We start from the raw sequence: 20517 nt of genomic DNA, 5'->3' as shown, positions 1-20517 counted from the left end.
ATTGAGTAAGTAAAGCTGGGAAGAAATATTAGTTTGTGTGTTTCATTTAAGGCTGTAAAGCAAAAAAAAAAAAGGGAATATTTAAAAGGGGGGGGGGGTTCTTTTCTATACCCACAGTAAATCAAAACATACACATATATCTAATATATAATAAAACACTAAGGTCTATGTGTCGAGTCCCTCTTAGGAATCTAATTGGTCAGTTCGGCTTCCAGAGGAAGTGCAAGTCTGTGGCACACTGAGAGCATCGCCTTCAAAGCCAGCAAGTATAACACCAGACATGATGTTGTGTTGGGGATAGTCAAATGTCCACATAATTAAAATCTACTTTTTTTTTTTTATCTGTTTAAATCTGAGCCACTTTTATGTTGGTTGTAAATAACGTTCTCCTTCTTTCAACTTACAGCACTGCACGAGTGAAACTTTAGACCTGCAGTGCCACACTTAAGGCTTTTGTACACCACAATCTGAAAACATCACAAGTAGCAAAAGCCATCTGGTTTGCTTTTACAAAGACAATGGAAAATAACTAATATGGAGGATTTTGTTTTTCCTTGACTACTTTATCGACTATAAAAATCATTTTCAAGAGCTTCCTCAACACTGGCAACATGCTTTTTAGCTGCCTTTGCTAACACGTAGTTTCACGCTAATCTTGGCTGCTGTGTTGGCAAACACTGCTTAAAACAGTGAGCTGTAGCTTGAAGGCTACGATTCGGCAAGCTTGTAGCAACTGGAAAAAATGATTGAACACTTTCTAAATTTAAAATTATTTTAGTTTCACGCTGTATTTTTTGCTCACTTGCAACATTAAAACTAAGCAAAAAGAACCAAGTCAAGTCTCATGGAACTTCCAAGAGAAGGCGTGCCTCGAGACTCAAGTAGCCTAAATGACGCCCCAGACCATTACCATTATGGAGAAGTTTCAAAAAATAAATAATTCTCTGCAGTACATCGTGTTACCAGCCAGCCCTACCTGTCGACATTGAAAACATTCCCAACTTTCGTAGTTTGGTCTCTGAGCCCATTTGTAAGCAACAGTTCTTTGGACACCAGAGATTGGCAAAAGTTTCCATGGGGATGGCAGCTGAGGCAGGGGAAGATGCTGCAGTACATTTCACATAACATATTATTATTAAATATCTAAAATGTTTAATGCATACTAGGTTGACTACAAATATTACATAATTATGAATTTAGATTTTTTTATTTTCTGAAAAAAATCAGAATAATGTGGAAAGTTTAAAATGTCTAAAATTTCATTTTATATGCATATGTTTTAAATGCATAGACAGGTAACCAGAACTTTAATAATTTGTGCTTAACACATATGTAAACAGTAATCATAAAATAAATGTTACATATTCACAGAAAACTGCAACCAAATATTTAGCTCCTGAACCACAGCCCTGCTGCATGCTGTTAATAACTCAATCCCTACTGGGGCTGTCAGATCGAAAGTCTCTATTAGAATAGAATTCAAATTTATTTAAATAAATGTCTTATTCAAAAGCAAAGCTGACATTCGATTGTAAAAGTACAGTTTGTTTAACCCGCACCAATTTTTGTTAAGTTATTCCAGATGTGCTGTGCAAAGCTGCAGTATTTCACGGATCTGTTTTGGCACTTCACTTCCACAATCAGCCATTTTGTAATTTTGAATGGTTCACTTGATATCTTCATTATTAAAACTTACAGCCAGACCCCATCACAATGTAGTATTTTTTTTTTTTTTTATTATTTCCCAGTCCCACAAGTATTCTTGAAGCAGTTTTTCTAAACGCTTTTCCGGTTTGCCTGAAGGTATCGTGTTGCATCGGATTCTGTCCTGTTCACTCTTACACCCAAGACCCCTGGCTGTTACTTAATGTTAAGACCTTCTCATTAAAGCAAATGGAAAATAAAATATCATAATTCTTATTTTTCTTTTATTACAATGCTTTAAAATCCCGCTTTAAAGAGCCAACACACTGTATTATCCTACAATTAAGTCTCCACCTGGGGCCAGTAATGTTTGAAAATGTCAGGTCAATTTCTTTGGGAGAGGCCATTGTACACAGGTCAGGGCGGACATCTCAGCATCCTCTTGTTCTAAAATATTCCAACTTATTATGATGTAGTCATCCAGCTCTCTATATCACAAAAAAGCAGGCAGAGGAGAGATGCTGAGTATACTGGGAGAAGGATGCTAAGGATAGAGCTGCCAGGCAAGAGAAAAAGAGGAAGGCCTAAGCAAAGGTTTATGGATGTGGTGAGAGAGGACATGCAGGTGATGAGGGTGACAGAGCAACATGGCAAGGATAGGAAGAGATGGAAGAAGATGATCTGCTGTGGCGACCCCTAACGGGAGCAGCCGAAAGAAGAACAACTTTCAGACGAAAATTGTAATTGTTAAGATGTGACAATCAATTTTGATTTTCCACAGACACACACAACCACACATACAGCCGCCGTGCTAAAATCCACTTTCCTCAACGTTTTTAACATCATCAAATCGGAATCTGAACTTTTGACCTGATCACCAAATATCCATTTACAAAGATGTAAAAAAAATAATCTCCTACTTAGAAATGAACTTATTCAGACAATCTAATCATATTATGAGAACTAATGTAGATGTAAAGAAATTTGGGCATTAAAATCTTTAAAAACACTACACACACCTTTGCCGTGTACACAAAATGGCAGGTCACTGCCGAGAAATGCACTGCAGAAAAATGGGATACAAGAAACTAAGGGTAATCAAGAAAGAGTGAAAAGCAAAGTATTGTAGTCACACTTCCAAGATGTATATCATTACCTTCTTTGGGCAGAATGAGAGGAACATTTACCATAATTTATTTCCTATGAAATGGACAATTACTAATCATTTTTTCCCATACCGCCCTGGCACTTTGCATACACTGATCTGGGACTGACACATGCATTGGAGTCTTCACATATCATCGCTGAGCGCTGCTTCTCAAACTCTGTCCTCGGGACCTGAGGTGGCTGCAGATTTCACAATCAGGGAGTCATTTTACCTCTAATTGATCTCATTTAATTAGCTGGGCATTTTTTTCCTCTTCCCTTATTCTACAGTCAGTAAAAGCATAGCAGTACAATTTTTACATTTATAAATATTTGTATTTTGCCATAGCTTTAAATGGTTAGTTCTCTTTTGTCATTTTCATACTAATCTGCTGTTGACTGTGTAGTCTGGTCACTTATTTGTACTCTAAAAATGAAAATTTACAAAAAGCTGAGCAGATACCTAAGCAAAAGGCACCACATGCGGAAAGGCTGCTTAACTAGTTTAGCATCAGTCCCACCAATGTTTTAAATCCATCCATTTTCCTAATTTACTTATTCAGGATGGGATTAGCTGGGCAGTTGGAGCCTATCCCAGCAATCATTGGGCACAAGGCAGGAACAACAATAATGGAGTAAATAACCAGAACATCTGAAAATGCAGAATGATGATCATGACGATGTTGATAAAATTATCAAAAAACAAAATTTGGGAGAGAAAAAAAAACTATCCCCATGTAATATACATAAATGTTCGGTACATTCTAATAAATTTCTACATTGTCCCCAAAACACAGAAACTGGGAAATTACAGCTTGTTTATTTAGTCTGTGTCCAAACATTTGATTTGATAGATAGATAGATAGATAGATAGATAGATAGATAGATAGATAGATAGATAGATAGATAGATAGATAGATAGATAAAAAATTTGGTATAGTAGGCAGGATTAGATAGACAGACAAAGAATTTGGTATAGTTGGCAGGATTAGACAGACAGACAAAGAATTTGGTATAGTAGGCAGGATTAGATAGACAGACAAAGAATTTGGTATAGTAGGCAGGATTAGATAGACAGACAAAGAATTTGGTATAGTAGGCAGGATTAGATAGACAGACAAAGAATTTGGTATAGTAGGCAGGATTAGACAGACAGACAAAGAATTTGGTATAGTTGGCAGGATTAGGCAGACAGACAAAGAATTTGGTATAGTAGGCAGGATTAGACAGACAGACAAAATTTGGTATAGTAGGCAGGATTAGATAGACAAAGAATTTGGTATAGTAGGCAGGATTAGATAGGTGGGAATACATCTATCTGTCTATCACCTGTTGATTGTAGATCAGTCAATAATCATGGTTGGCTATTTTACCTTTCTTGTCATCTACTATCCAGGAGACCCAACAAATTATTTTCTTTCTCAGGCAACCACCAATACCATGGAACAGCAAGCTGCTGGCCAAGCCAGCCATTATTCCAGGCTCAATGGCAGTGTGGTATGAGCGCACACGCCATTACACTGTGACAATACACACTATGTGCTGCGCTCTGAGAATACTCTATGTTAATTGTAAATCGTACACTACAAGTAAAAAGGTAATCTCTGATCCTGCTCACCACTTGGAGGCATTATAGATACCCAGACATCAAAACTGCCAGCTTTAGAAATGCTACCTTTTTCTACATCAGTCAGAATATTAAATACTTTATGCAGCCTCCTTCATTCCCTCATTTCTAGTCCAAGACTCCACTTTAGGAGACAGGGCCACGGTCAGGTGGGATAAGTGAGAATATTTTGTCCTGGGCCAGGGGCTGGTGGAGGGGCCCTGGACAGTCCGTGCACAACTTCATTGTTTCATAACAGCAACCTTAGTAACAATATCCAGCAATTTCACAACAGCTTTAGAGAGTCAACTGAAGCATCTGAAGACGACCTCCTGTGCCACTTTCAAAATTAATGGACACCTCTTGAATTTCTTACTGCCATTCATGAAATGAAGTCTCAGATTTTTACCCAGATGTATTTGCTGAACTGGAAATTTTTTACAGGATATCAGTCACTGTGATCAGGGCAGAGTGTTATCAAGAATCATTATTTATGCTCAACGATGCACTAAGTCTAAAACAGGCCAATCAACTAAGCTGTCCAATCAATTAGAGCTTAACGTTAAGTGAATTTTGCAGATGCTATTACTGACTTCACAGCAGTGAACTTTGACGTATACAATGGCAACCCTGCTTGTGTGTATTCCCAAATGAATACAATACTGCTTGTATCATATGATGAACATTAAAGCAGGAGTTCTTTCTGTTTTGCAAATGCTTATATATGCTGCACTCTTCTGCCCGCATCCAAGGCCCATACAGAAACAACTACTGCCAACTCTGTGTAGCAATAAAGGAGACTTGACTTCCTTCTTTGAATTCAGCTGCAGACTGGGAAAATCAGACTACCAGTAAGACATCTAAAGCATGCCGAAGCCCATTTATCCCATTTGCAATGGTTCCAAACAGTGCAGAAGTGCTAGGAAAAGGCCTTATAACCCACTTCGTAAATAACCGGACCCTGAATTTCATGACCCATCTTATGTTCCTGGATAAATACAGAAATGCAATGTGGCAGACTTGCAAAGCTTCTGTATATTTCTGAATTTAGTTTTCACAAAGAAAATTATTCCCTTTTCTAAAAGCAACCTAAAATCGGTTAAAGTTTACAGTAAAACCTAACAAATCGTATGAAAAAAAGTTTTAAAATCACATTTAAAGACAGGCCTCTGCTAATTCAAAACTGAAGAGCAAATGTATAAATGCAAGTGGTTTACTTAAAAATGTCCCAAATGAACAGTACTTTGCAGAAGGCAACTCAGAAAGCAAGGACTATGAATGGCGAGGTGCTAGAAATGTACCCCAAGTAACCTAACTGGTTTTATTCCTCTCACACCCCCTCAATCCTCAGCCCTATCATGGCCTAAACTGACAAGCTTAATGTATCCACAAACAAGCTGTCACTTGAGTGACTGCACAAGTCAACCAGCATTAAATGTCGCCAGACAACAGTTTAGGCAAACACCTCTGCAATGACAAGTGGAAAGAACAAAATGCCTACTTCATGTTTCTGTTGTAAACAGGCCGAGTCCCACTATATTTTTAATTCCCTATCAAACTTGAAATTTTTTTTTTTTCGAAATATCTAAAGTACGACAATTCTAACAGAAACTTCTTAAGCTGCTTTCAACCACGTCGTCAATACTAAACCTGAGCAACTACAATGACTCAGCGCAAGTCTCAGACTTCTCCATCTGTTTGCAAAAATTATGCCAACGTCAGGCAAAATTCAGCCTTTCCTGAAACAAGGACTGTGAGATGCACGAGAAAGGTCACAGCATCAGCCTTCCCGCCATAAGGGAAGTGACTCAAGGTGTAAAATTTGGAAAAACATCAGTTCTACAAGTAATGGCATCTGCAGAAACCAAGTTTGAAAAAAATAATACAAATACACATTAAAAGTACATTTAGTAGCTCAAAGGTTTTTAAAGCAATAATAAATACGCTGCTTATCTTGACACAAGAAGAAGTCCGGCTAGCCAAATACTTCTGTTTAAAAAGAATCTAGCTCCTATGTAATTTGAAGGGAAATCAAAGTATAATCTGGAAATGGACAGACAGATATTTTATTCCCTCAGGTCATGTTAAAAAAGCAGTTTTGCATTTGGAAACTATCAGTTATGAAATTCACGTTGACTACAAGTGAGTATCTACTTCAAGGAAAAAAAGGTCTTCAGGAGAGAAGGAAGAGTTAGACTGCCACCTAGTGGGTTTAAGTGAAATTAATTTCCTCTCGCTTTAGCAGCCCAGGATAGCCTGGAACGACGGCCTATAGCAGGGGTGTCGAACTCCAGTCCTGGAGGGCCGCAGGTTTTCATTCTAACCATCTTCTTAATTAGTGACCAGTTTTTGCTGCTAATTAAGTTCTTTTGCCTTTGTTTTAATTAACTTGACTCAAACTCCTTAGTTCTTTCTTTTTCCTTAATGAGGAGCCAAACAATAATGAAACACAAAATAAGCTGCCATATCACCAGCTAACCACATTATCTGAACATAAAGAAAGGTGGAGGTCTCAGTAAGGCTGATCTCTGAGGTCACCAAAACATCTTGACGGTGTTCTTAGAAAAAAAAAAAAGAAAAATCAAGTTTTGGAAATGTCCATCCATCCATTTTCCAACCCGCTGAATCCGAACACAGGGTCACGGGGGTCTGCTGGAGCCAATCCCAGCCAACACAGGGCACAAGGCAGGGAACCAATCCCGGGCAGGGAGCCAACCCACCACAGGACACACACAAACACACCCACACACCAAGCACACACTAGGGCCAATTTAGAATCGCCAATCCACCTAACCTGCATGTCTTTGGACTGTGGGAGGAAACCGGAGCGCCCAGAGGAAACCCACACAGACACAGGGAGAACATGCAAACTCCACGCAGGGAGGACCCGGGAAGCGAACCCAGGTCCCCAGATCTCCCAACTGCGAGGCAGCAGCGCTACCCACTGCGCCACCGTGCCGCCCTTGGAAATGTCTGCTGTGGCAAAATGAGAGCAGCAACAAGCCGTGGAATTAAGTAATTGGTTTAATTAACAGCAAGAATTGGCTTCTCATTAAGGAACTGGTTGAAGTTTGAAGCCCCAGTTTAGCTGGTTGGCTCGTTTCACATCTCATTTCTGATTGGCTGCCATTTAATGAAGACGTGAATCAATTCAGAGGACTGAATTCTTAAAAACAGGGCTATGAAAATGAAGAGAAAAGGAGTTAATTAGCAGTGAAAACTGATTAGGAAAAGGGTTAGAATGAAAACCTGCAGCCACTGCGGCCCTCCAGGCCCGGAGTTCGACAAACGTGGCCTATAGTATTAAATACTGCATAAAAATCAGTTTATGACAAATAATGTGAGTTATTACAAAGCAAAGCCCAACTCCTATAACCTCTGTGAAGGTTTCAAATATCTATCCTTGCTGAATACCTTGGGTGATGAAAACATTTCTCCCTCAGACTACACATTAGGGCAGAATGTAATCATAAATATTACAATTAACTTATTTCACATGGGTTACATAGAATATGTCACTTGTTCTGAGGAAGCCTTGGCTTGGGTCCTAGAAACAGTTCAAAATTTAAAACCCCAGTATAAAATAGAAATTACAAGGTCCTCCATGATGTACTAAACAAATAAAATCATTCAGCTCCTTACTTTGACACAAGAACTGCAGCTGCATCTCTGGCCTTGTCACTGACAGTCAAATAGCACTGAAACAAGAATGAAAATGAAGAGTACAATTAGAGAAATCAACAGAGCAGCGTGGGATACGAGGATTGCGTGTGAACTTATAGACACACTAGTGGCAGATGACATATACCAACTATCTAAGCAGTGATCAAAGTTGCATGAATTTTCGTAAATAACCAATCTTGGTGTAAGGTAAGGGGGTACATCTCTATGGCAGTCCGTTTTTAATGCAAAGAGTAAACTTTTTTAAGCATTCTTTGTTGCCTCAGGACCAGGACAACTTGCCATAATTGATGAAGCCATGTATTCTGCTCTGCATAGTTCAGAGAACAAAGATCCCAAGGCAACAAAAAAAAAAAGTGACTTTTTGAGGCAACCTAGTAGTTTCCATTTGCTTTGATCATATAGAAATACAATAAAGTATTTTTCTTAACTCATATTCTGACAATAAAGTGATTCTGCAAGCTGTCTTCAAACCACAATTCTGATCCAAGTTTTTCCATTAACCAATATTTACCTTTGCAAGGGAGAGAATTCGGTCCATGATAGGCACTTTTGTTGGGTAGTCTGTTGAAGCAAGGTTTCCATCAAGTCGAGCCAGGTCAAATGGGATAAGACACGTTGTAGACAGCCATAACAGAAGCATGTATCGAGTCTCCCAAGTCTGAAAGATTAAAAAAAGACTGAGAAACTATGGTCTAATAAAATAAAATAAGGCAACAGCTACTTATTCAGTGAAAGCAATCTAGGCACACCATTTGAATAATTAACAGGTTTTATCCAAAGCAACTTTCAAATATAGCAGTGGAGTGTTTTCTTCATACCTCTACAGCTGCAACATAAATGACACTCCGGATTAACCAGTAAATAAGTGATAGTGATGGGGACTCAACTGACAGCCATGTGCTTCACATATCAGGCCATAAGACAGCTGGTCAGACTTTGTCCTACTAAATCACAGACACTTAGAAACTGAAGAGTTATACTTCTTATATGTGAATATTTTGGATATTTATGCTTAAAAGGGAATTTTCAGATATGCAAAATAGAAATGTAACCAAGAAGATGATCAAGATCTGGATTAAATGGGTTTGACGATGGATGGATCAACATTCTTAACAAAAAAAAAATAAATGAAAAGACAATTAATTCAAGAGTGTAGTAAATAAGTAGGATTTTCACATTTCAGGGTTTAAGGTTATCAGTCTGCTGAATATTTTTTACATTCTGTAAAACCGTTCAACAAGTCAGAGATTAGGGAAATGCACCAATTCAACCAAAAACCGGGAAATTCTTTAAATCCACAGAACACATTTATGGTTCAACCAACCTTAAGAAATAAATGATAAACATTTCTTATTAACAAAATCATGGAATACCCCCTTTAATATATTAAAAATAGATTTGGAGTTACCTGCTTTAACCACAATGATTCAAGATACTTTTCAGTGTAACTGTGTGGACTGAACAGGCAAATTTAACTCTCTCACTCATCCATCCATCCATCCATTTTCCAACCCGCTGAATCCGAACACACGGTCACGGGGGTCTGCTGGAGCCAATCCCAGCCAACACAGGGCACAAGGCAGGAACCAATCCCGGGCAGGGTGCCAACCCACTGCAGTCTCTCACTCATTTAAGTAATAATGTTATTTAATACAAGGATAAAGTGAATGACCACTTCAGAAATAAGTAATTTTGCACATAGCTGTAGTGTGATTGTATTAAAAGAAAACATAATAACTAGAGTGTGGACTAACAGTTGTTAAAAGGCCAAACAGTGTTCAACTATTTGCCCATCTCCCTTATATAGTGCATCCAGAAAGTATTCACAGCGCATCACTTTTTCCACATTTTGTTATGTTGCAGCCTTATTCCAAAATGGATTAAATTCACTTTTTTCCTAAAATAAATTTGCAAAAATCTCAAGTAAACTTTTTTCACGTTGTCATTATGGGGTGTTGTGTGTAGAATTCTGAGGGAAAAAAATGAACTTAATCCATTTTGGAATAAGGCTGCAACATAACAAAATGTGGAAAAAGTGATGTGCTGGGAATACTTTCCGGATGCACTGTAAATGTGAACTTTAATCTGTTTTTATGGCCTGGGTAGTACTATGGTGGTGTACCGTGTTAGCCATTATGGATGTAATGAGAAGTCAAGCAAAACAGCACATTTTATTGGCTAACTAAAAAGATTACAATATGCAAGCATTCAAGGGGCCTGAGCTACGTTGAAAGCTTACATATTGTAATCTTTTTTGTTAGCCAGTAAAAGGGGTCATTTTGCTTGGCCTGAGTATTGCAGGGGTACATACCGAATATGTTGCAAATGCAAGCCAGGGCATGGCAGCCATAAACCAGCTGCCCAACCAATGATTAGCTTGTTGTAAAATAGATTAAATGCAGCTGCTGACTAGATATCCACCTTTATGATGAAATATACTTTATATACACACAATTTTGGATTATTTGTTTTTATTTTGGTAACCTGAATTACTTGACTCACTATAGATCATTCCCCATTTATTCCTGATCAAAGTGAGGTTTTCTTGTAAAAACAATTCTACCATACAGAAAAAATAGCAATAGAAAACACCTAAATTACAGTTAGGATGCTCCCACTTTGTTTCAAATATTACCCTACCTCATGATCCTTTGGATCCTGTAAAGAGAGCATGTCCAAAACTGGCTGCACATCTGAAACTTCATGAGGAAATAATCTAAGAAAATATTTAGGACCACGCACCTGTCATAAAAAAAAAAAAAAAATTTTACATTTCAAGCTAAGTTACGAAATATAAACCTTGAAAACAGTCATTATTATTTTACTAATATTTTACAAGATTATTAAAATTATTAATAATGTAAAATTATTTTATTTTACAAGAGACTTCCAGTTTCTGCTAATTGGTGAAGGCTGAAATATTACAATATAAATTTGTCATTTTGAACTATTACATTGTGATGGACTGGTGCACCCAACGTTCCCAGAATTTTTTTTTTTTTTTTTCAAATAAAAGTTTGATGTATTATTCCAAAATGCACACACTATGCAGAGTACCTGTCTGGCAGGAAATTTCAAGGCCAAACTAACAAGCGCAATGGTAACAAATATGGCATTGTGGGAATGCAGTGGCCACTTGCAAGAAGAGTGCGATTTAAAACATGATATCCAATAATTTTTAAAATATAAACGTTTTGTAAAGGAGGATGTGGATGGACGTGCATCTCGGCCGAGTTGGTTGGGGGCAACTTTCCCGGACAGGAGGCGAGAACAAAAGCTGGGAGGGAGACTGGCTCCTAAGCCCAAGTGTAACCATAGTATGCTGGGTGGTAGCATCTCTCTGGTATGGCTCCCATTCGGACACTCAGAGGGCTGCGAGAGAATTGGAGTTCTGACAGGCGTCCATGCTGGGAGTCCAAGGGTGACAACATAGGGAGCTGCTAGTTTCAGGCTCCCTTATTCCGAAGGTGGTCCTGTCTGACCTGAAAGCGCTTTCAGAAAACAATATCGTTGCAACAGTACAGCTTAACAGGAGCTCCTCCACATCACCATGAAGAGGAACATAGGAGACAAAGGAGGAGGAAAGGAAAGAAATTGCATTGAGGACTGTAATTTGTGAAAGGTACAGTCTTTGTGATGGTACTGACATTATAAAAGTACTCACTGAAAACTGCAACTTGTCATAGGGTACTTGTTTCTGGGATTTTGGGGCTCTGTTATATTCCCCACCTGTCACAATTTATATGCTATCTAACAGAATGGAAGAATATTTTAGATTTCAGAAGTCTGGTTCACAGACCTTCTTCCAAAAACCTTAGAGTTAGATGTGCTTTAGAAACTTTCACATTTTGTAAGTATGTGTGGTCATGGGTACACCTATAGGTTTTGATGTCCCAATGGCATGAGTAAGGAGGTGCATATACGGAATTAGGCAATGTCAAGATGTCGGGGGGGGGGGGGGGGGGGGGGGGGTGGTGATCTGAAGTCTACAACAAGTTACTGCCACAACAGTAAATGCACAAATATGCCATCCATTTTTTCTTCCTTCTGCTATCTTTACATCCATATCCATTGTGTAGCTGTGTGAACAGATTTCTCCTTACCCTCTGCATCCAAACAAAATGATGCACAATCCATCACACACTTATTTAAGTAAAATCAGGTTTGTACCCTAGCACCGTAGCCATTTCACGCACCTTGGAACATGAAGAAAACAGGCAAAAAGAAATTAGGGAAACCTTAGTGTTTGCTTTTTGCTTTACCTTTGAGACACGATACAAAAATTTAAATCCTAAATGAATCAAAGATGGTGAAGAATTTTCATCTTGAATGATTTCAAGCAGCAAGCTCAACATCCATTCTAAAGGAGAGACACAAGATGGAGACAGTTTATTCTGCTGTAGCAATAAAGAAACATTAGCTTCTTAAAAATCTTCATCCATAAATAGTATTACCATGCACTGCCTTATGTCATCACTCCAAAATAAACAAGTCTGACATCAGCATAGTGTACCTTTTTAATGATTACTAGGCAGCATAAAGTCACAGGGGGTAAACAATTTTTGTAGCTCAGAATTTGCTTATTCTGCCCATTTTTAAAATATTATGGCATACCAATGTCTATGTTCCTTTGGCCTTCTATCTGTACATATTAAACCTACTACTATGCATTTACATTAATCAAGTTAATAATTCATCCATTATCCAACCCACTATATCCTAACACAGGGTCACGGGGGTCTGCTGGAGCCAATCCCAGCCAACACAGGGTGCAAGGCAGGAACAGATCCCGGGCAGGGCGCCAGCCCACCGTAGGGCACACACACTAGGGACAATGTAGGATCACCAATGTACTTCACCTGCATGTCTTTGGACTGTGGGAGGAAACCCACGCAGACACGGGGAGAACATGCAAACTCCACGTAGGAAGGACTGGGGAAGAGAACCCAGTTAATAATAATAATGCCAAAAACCTTAACCACTTAAAACAGAATAGGGACTTAAGTGAATTTTTGAAAGATGCTTACCTAAATGAGGGTCCAAAAGATGTGGCTGCTCCTGGTATTTGTCCATAATAACTGGGGAAAAAAAAAACAAGATAAAATGGATTAATAAATTTAGGGTTAATTTGACTTGTCCATTAAATATTACTCTTGATAAGCAACTGTCACAAGTCTGAAAAAGTGAATTTTCTGACAACGCTGCAATAGAAAAGCACATGGTTGCAAAAGAGTTTGTGTAAATGAAAACATCCAAAACACCTTGGTATTCAGAAATTCGTGTGAGGGAGGTGCAATGAATATGTATTTTTATTATTGATTTTAAACAGATTTTTCAGTTAATGCCAAAATAGAAATAAATGAGCCAGATAAGATGTTAGACTTTTGGAACGTAGGCTTAATTGTGCTCAAAACCAGCTTGCACATTGCAGATGCCTACTCAATGTACCTTATTAAGCCATCATAATGAAATAGGCACATTAGCACATGTTTTTAAGCATAATTGTCAGGTCTCTCGTGTTGTGTTGCTTAATTTTAAAAAGTTCACTAAAAAAAAACACCGCCAAAGACCAGAAACAGAAAGTACAACCACATGTGTTTGCCCTTAAATCACTGCACTGGTTCCCACTTAAGTAAAGAGACAATTTAAAAATATTTCTTTTAACATTTATTCAGAACCAGTAAACAAATTGATATCCTTCTGAGGACAAGATGAGAGAACTGGGAAAAACCTGGCATTCTGTTCACTTTGTGGTTCATAGGACAGAGGGGTACATTAGCTAATGTGGCCGAGTGGGGAGGGCTCAAATTTGCCAAATGAGCGTTTTTTTTTTTTTTTTAGTGTATGGCTTATACACCACACAAATGCCGTCATTCCCTTTAGCCAATATCCATTCACCTAACTGAGTAGACGACCTTACAGACAATACATGATGTACGAACGTAAGAAACGAAAGGGGACATACCAAAAAATTTCTCAGTTGCCATCTCCTTGGCAGTCAGGTCCCCATGAATATCGCACAGACTGGATATTAACCCTCGGACCTCTTGACTCTCTGTGAAGGATTCAAGCACATTCCCACAAGCTAGCACTTCAGCATCTGTGTCAGGTTCGTTGTCTTCCATCTCGTTCAGGGCCATTGTATACCTCAGGAAGCAATGCTATATAATTGAAAATAAAAGAAGAAGCAGAATGCATTTATTGTCATTGTAACATAATTATAACGAAATTGCAAGTGCCACTCAAACTGGGTACAAACAAGCAAAAACGACACTACTTTTCGTGAAACACAACCAATGCTACAATACAGGTGTTGTCCAAACTCCGCCCTGAGGACCCACACTGTGGCTGCAGGTTTTTATTCCACCCAAATTCACATTTAGTGATAATAATTGACCTCATTTCTTTAGATGGTCTTTTTTCCCCCATCTCTTATACTGCCTTCAGAAAAGCACAGCAGTTTAATTTTTACATTTATAAGACATCTCTATATATCTAAAATCTAACGTCTGTCCGCTTTCACAAGAGAACTGCTTAACAGATTTAGATTGGTTTTTTTTTCTCCATATTTTGCTTGAACATTCCGGTTGATTTTGCAACCTCTCTCATCGCGCTACGTATCATAGTTCGCTTGCAGTACTGATTTATTTGCGGAAATACAAGAGAGAGACACAGCAGGCCGAGGGGAGCGGGGCCCTCCTCACTCACTCGCCAGCCTCAGTGTGTACTTTACATCTGCTTAGCTAGCAAACGAGAGAACTACTTAACGGATTTAGATCGGGCATTTTTATAGAATTTGCTTGAACATTCCAGTTGATTTTGCGACTTCTCTCAGCACACTAAGAATCATAGTTTGCTGGCAAGAGCGATATATTTGCACTAATCTGAGACAGAGGGTGCAGGCTGACGGATGGAGGGGGAAGTGTGACGTCAGGAGTGGGGAGATGGTCTACCTCTGCGTTTTGGAGTGTACCTTGCTTCCGCTTAGCTAGCGATACCTTTTCGTTTATTGATCCTGTTTTTGTAATACTATGCGGTTGGAGCCGTGGGGGACAGCTAGTTCAGAAGTATTTCTACTTTTGCTTTAAATGCTTACCTCTCTCGTGTTGTTGTCCTGTTGTTTTATGTTTTTGTGCAGTTTGCACCCTTCATTGTATCCTAATAATGATAATTAAAACAAACAGAATCTGACAGCCAAGTAAACAACACTGAATGATGATAGGGTACAATAACTTTATTATCTGCTAATTAGTGGGTCTGATGCTAAACAATCAGAAAACCAGGCTGAAAATTGTTTGTTTTTTTTTTTTTTAAACTATCCCCTTATAAGTGCTTAGTACATTTTAATAAAAATTTACCAAACTTAGTTTTGTTATTTTTCCATGGACTCCAAAACACAGAAACTGGGAAATAACAGCTCACTTAATTGGGGTGGGAGTTTAATTAAAAACAGAAACTGGTTGGAACAAAAACCTGCAGTCACAGGGGGTCCCCAGGTCTGAACACATAATACAAGCAAGAAAAAAAGACAGTAATGTTATATGTAAAAATATAGTTAAAAAGAAATAAGATAAAATAATAATGAAACCAGTAGTTATACATTAAAATAATACCATTCCACTAGGGAGTAGCTACACGAAAGCAGCAGCAGTATGTACAAGTCTATTTCCCAGCACTGACTTAATAATTAAATGGCCTTAATTTGCTTATTTTTTTGCTCAATGGATTTATTACCATTGCAATTAAACTGTTTCTGAATCTATCAGTCCGTACTTTTTAAAGATCTATAACGCCGACCAGAGGCCAACAGTTCAAACAGATGGTAACCAGGGTGTGAAGGATCCTTAATGATGTGTGCGGCTCTGGTGAGATAGCAGGAGCAGACATCTTCCAGGAAGGGCGGACAACAACCTGCGATTTTTGGTGCTGTGTTTATGACTCTCTGAGGGCCTTCTTCTCTGCTGACATGTATCCAGCGTACCATACCGTGACGCAGTACACCAGGATGCTCTCCATGGTTGCACAATAAAAAGCCACCAATAGTTTTTGCTCCAAGTCATTTTTCCTGAGCACTCTCTGGAAGTGCAGTCTCTATTGTGGTTTTTTGTTTTTTTTACTTTATCATATACGAAACGTAGGGAAAGTATTGCAATCGTCCAAAGACTCGATGTTGAGATTTTGTTGAATCTCGACATTTTTTTTATATAAGAAGTGTAGGGAAAGTAATGGAATCCTCCAAAAATTACATTGAGATTTTGATGAGTCAACGTTTTATACCACCCTGACTTTCTCGTATATGAAGTATTGGGAAAGTATTGTAATCATTCAAAAATTCGATGTTGAGATTTTGATTAATTTTAACGTTTTAGACCTCACCGAGTTCCAAAAATATGTCTGTGTGTAAACACAATAACCCGAGTACACTTTCATTTAGGTCAGTGGTTCCCAAAGTAGAGGTCGCGACCCTCTGGGGGGTCGTGAGACATTTGGGGGGGGGGGGGGGTCGCGAGATGATTTCCAAGAAATCAAATACTTTTTTTAAACTTTTTAGAAATTAATTAATCTACCCATCTCATTAGGTGAGGTGTTTTGTTGAAATTAAACGAATGAGTAAATCATTTTTTAAAAAGTTATATGGTTGTTAGAGCGTTACGTTCTTTTTTGTTGTCATGCTCTTGTTTGGATAGGATATTTTGTTGAAATTAAACAAATGAGTAAATTACTATTAAAAAAAATTATATGGTTGTTAGACCATTGTGTTCTTTCGTGTTGTCATGCTCATGTTTTGATAGGCCTATTGGTGCATGTGCACCGTTGCGCGCAACATTTGTATATTTTAACCACTTCCGAGGATAGTGGGGGTCACGAGTCACTGGCACAGTTATTTTGGGGGTCGTGAGCTGAAAAGTTTGGGAACCCCTGATTTAGGTGAACCAAATTTTGCATACAAGTATTAGGTACAAAACGTAGATTTTTATCAACTTTTGGGCTATTTCCGTTAACTGGAAGTACCTTTTATCCCGATTTATTCAAATTTACTTTTATAATAATTGTTCACTATATTATCCATTTGATTTGATTTGTTGTTGATGGTTCTTTAGCCTACATAACATAAAAATAAAATAATTGTCTTGCGGTTTTATTCCTCAAATATCCATTCCCATACCCGAGTATATGAGAAAGTCTATGGGAGACCATTCCCGATTATTGCTGTGGTGTTCTCAGTCCTGGAGAGGTTCTCCGAAATGTGGGTTTCCAAATAATTTGAAGGTTGGCACCCATTCCGCATGGTCTCCGTTGACGTAAAGAGGAACTGGTTCTGTGCTGTGCTTTCTTAGCACAGGCAAAATCACAACAAACGCACACAAAATAAAGATGATCACGTTAGAAATTGACATGCGCCTGGTCAACTTGGGAGTGCATTTTCTTGGCCAGTCTTGTGAAGAGATTTCTTATTCCGAAATCTGCATTTATGTCAACTTTTTAAATGTTAGCCTTATCTTATTAATTCACCTTTTCCCGTGAAAGAGGGAAGCACCTAATGCATGTTACTAATTGACAAAGGTTAAGAAAAGGTTTAATGGGAACATATACACCTCTCAATTACTCTGTTAAGCAATTAGTTCATGTAGAAAACTAATGAACTTGAAAAAACAGAAACGACTTCACACCTACAGCGAAGACGGCAGTTGCAGTGCTGTCGCCTGCACAGTGACAGTTAATCATTCTTCTCTTTTTTGAGTTTGCTTGTTCTGAAAAGATTAAACCCTCCATGGCAATATCTCTTAGTAACACTAAACTCAAAAAGCAGAATAAAAATTAGAAGGGCGAGTGGCAGGCAGGCAGGCTGGGCCGCCATCACACAGCAAAGCCCAAGAAAACTGGCAGAGGGAGCGATGACAAGTCCACCGAACAGATTTATGAGTTAAACATCATAGCAGCGATGTAAAAAGCGACGGGAAGGAATTGCAAACACAGCGACATCCCTAAGTGGAAACACGTTCACGTATATTAACGGCAAGGTGTATTGAAACGCCGGTCCTTAACTGAAAATAAGCCTGTTTATTCCACAATGACAAGGAGAAAACGCAAAATGTGGTTTTATTGGAAAACGCAGAGAATAACAACTGCACATTAACAGCAACCGTTTATATTTATTAACAAATAACTTTTATACACACCTGTCAGACGAAACCAAAGAAATCCGAACGCCTTCGGCAGTCAGCGGTCCAGAGCAAAACACAAGAAAACTGCAGCTACAAGACTGCGCATGCGTTAGACGCTGACAACGAGGCGCGAAGAGGGACACGCGGGGCGGCGGGCAGGTGCGCGCCAATCAGACGAGTGTGAGAAACGCTGCGTTGGGCTTGGCTTGTTTCCCCTTGGAGGAGCCCCCACTTTTCATCTCTTACGGTAACGTTGGTTTGATGAGTGAGTCCCGTGCGTGTTTTGTCAGCGGTGGGTATCGGAAGTTACAAACGTACTGTGAATTAACCCTTCCAGAAGCTGCTTAGTTCGGTGCAGGAGAGCGCGTAAGTAGAAACAACCCTGAACGTGGCGCCGGTGTTCTGACATTTCAACATACTTTGTCAGAATAGCATACCGGTAGTGCAAACTGATAGATATAGCTATCAGTTTATGATACCTTATCAAAATAACATACCTCTTGTTTTATAAGCGGTATGACGTCCAGATGGCTACATTTACACTGTCAGAATAGCTTTTTAAATCACTGTTGTAAAGTTCAACATTACATGACAAATCAAATAACTGGATGCTATAGTGCATGTGTAAGAGACCTAAACAACAACAACAACAACAACATTTATTTATATAGCACATTTTCATACAAAAAGTAGCTCAAAGTGCTTTACATAATGAAGAAAAGAAGAATAAAAGACAAATAAGAAATTAAAATAAGACAACCTTAGTTAACATAAGAAGGAGTAAGGTCCGATGGCCAGAGTGGACAGAAAAAACAAAAAAAAACTCCAGAAGGCTGGAGAAAAAAATAAAATCTGTAGGGGTTCCAGGCCACGAGACCGCCCAGTCCCCTTTGGGCATTCTACCTAACATAAATGAAATAGTCCTCTTTGTAGTTAGGGTTCTCACGGAGTCACTTGATGCTGATGGTTATACAGACTTCTGGCTTTTAATCCATCCATCATTGTTGGAACATCATGGTGCTTTGGGTAGATGGTGGTGGCACAAGCCACCACCAATAGGACACCGGAAAAGGAAACAGAAGAGAGAGTAGGGGTTAGTACAGATTTTGAATGGTTATTATAATGAATTGGATATACAGAGTGTCAGGATTAAATTACAGTGAAGTTATGAGAAGGCCATGTTAAAGTAATGTGTTTTCAGTAGTTTTTTAAAGTGCTCCACTGTATTAGCCTGGCGAATTCCTACTGGCAGGCTATTCCAGATTTTAGGTGCATAACAGCAGAAGGCCGCCTCACCACTTCTTTTAAGTTTTGCTCTTGGAATTCTAAGGAGACACTCAGTTGAGGATCTGAGGTTGCGATTTGGAATATAAGGTGTCAGACATTCCGATATATAAGACGGGGCGAGATTATTTAAAGCTTTAAAAACCATAAGCAGAATTTTAAAGTCAATTCTGAATGACACAGGTAACCAGTGTAGTGACATCAAAACTGGAGAAATGTGTTCGGATTTTCTTTTCCTGGTAAGGATTCTAGCAGCTGCATTCTGCACTAACTGCAAACGATTGATGTCTTTTTTGGGTAGTCCTGAGAGGAGTGCATTACAGTAATCTAGTCGACTAAAGACAAACGCATGAACTAATTTCTCTGCATCTTTCGATGATATAAGAGGTCTAACTTTTGCTATGTTCCTTAGGTGAAAAAATGCTGTCCTAGTGATTTTATTAATATGCGATTTAAAATTCAGATTACAATCAACGGTTACCCCTAAGCTTTTTACCTCCGATTTGACTTTTAATCCTAATGCATCCAGTTTATTTCTAATAGCCTCACTGTATCCATTATTGCCAATCACTAAGATTTCGGTTTTTTTCTTTATTTAATTTGAGAAAGTTACTATTCATCCATTCTGAGATACAGGTTAGACATTGTGTTAGCGAATCAAGAGATTTAGGGTCATCAGGTGCTATTGATACATACAGCTGTGTGTCATCAGCATAGCTGTGGTAGCTCACGTTATGTCCCGAGATAATCTGACCTAATGGAAGCATGTAGATTGAGAAGAGCAGCGGACCCAGGATAGAGCCTTGTGGAACACCATATAGAATATCATGTGTCTTTGAGTTATAATTACCACAACTAACAAAGAATTTTCTCCCTGCCAGGTAGGATTCAAACCAGTTTAAGACACTGCCAGAGAGGCCCACCCATTGACTAAGGCGATTCTTAAGAATATTATGATCAATAGTGTCAAATGCGGCACTCAAATCT

General features: G+C 38.7%; 1 protein-coding gene across 1 annotated transcript in view; it reads right to left on the bottom strand.

Moving 5' to 3' along the window:
* Nucleotides 1–18343, bottom strand: part of tbcd (tubulin folding cofactor D) — a 125938-nt gene extending 107595 nt beyond the window's left edge. The window contains exons 1-7 of the mRNA XM_028818650.2: nucleotides 18262–18343; nucleotides 14046–14241; nucleotides 13108–13158; nucleotides 12343–12440; nucleotides 10721–10822; nucleotides 8592–8738; nucleotides 8039–8094 (exon numbers count right to left, since the gene is read on the bottom strand). Coding sequence (XP_028674483.2) covers nucleotides 8039–8094; nucleotides 8592–8738; nucleotides 10721–10822; nucleotides 12343–12440; nucleotides 13108–13158; nucleotides 14046–14220 — 629 coding nt within the window. The 5' untranslated portion in view covers nucleotides 14221–14241; nucleotides 18262–18343. The remainder of the gene's footprint in view (nucleotides 1–8038; nucleotides 8095–8591; nucleotides 8739–10720; nucleotides 10823–12342; nucleotides 12441–13107; nucleotides 13159–14045; nucleotides 14242–18261) is intronic.
* Nucleotides 18344–20517: the final 2174 nt, after the last annotated feature.

This window comes from Erpetoichthys calabaricus, chromosome 14 (genome assembly GCF_900747795.2).
Source record: "Erpetoichthys calabaricus chromosome 14, fErpCal1.3, whole genome shotgun sequence".
Classification (NCBI taxonomy): Eukaryota; Metazoa; Chordata; class Cladistia; order Polypteriformes; family Polypteridae; genus Erpetoichthys; species Erpetoichthys calabaricus.
The sequence above is the reverse complement of the archived record's forward strand: the minus strand, read 5'-3'. Positions and strand labels throughout refer to the sequence as shown.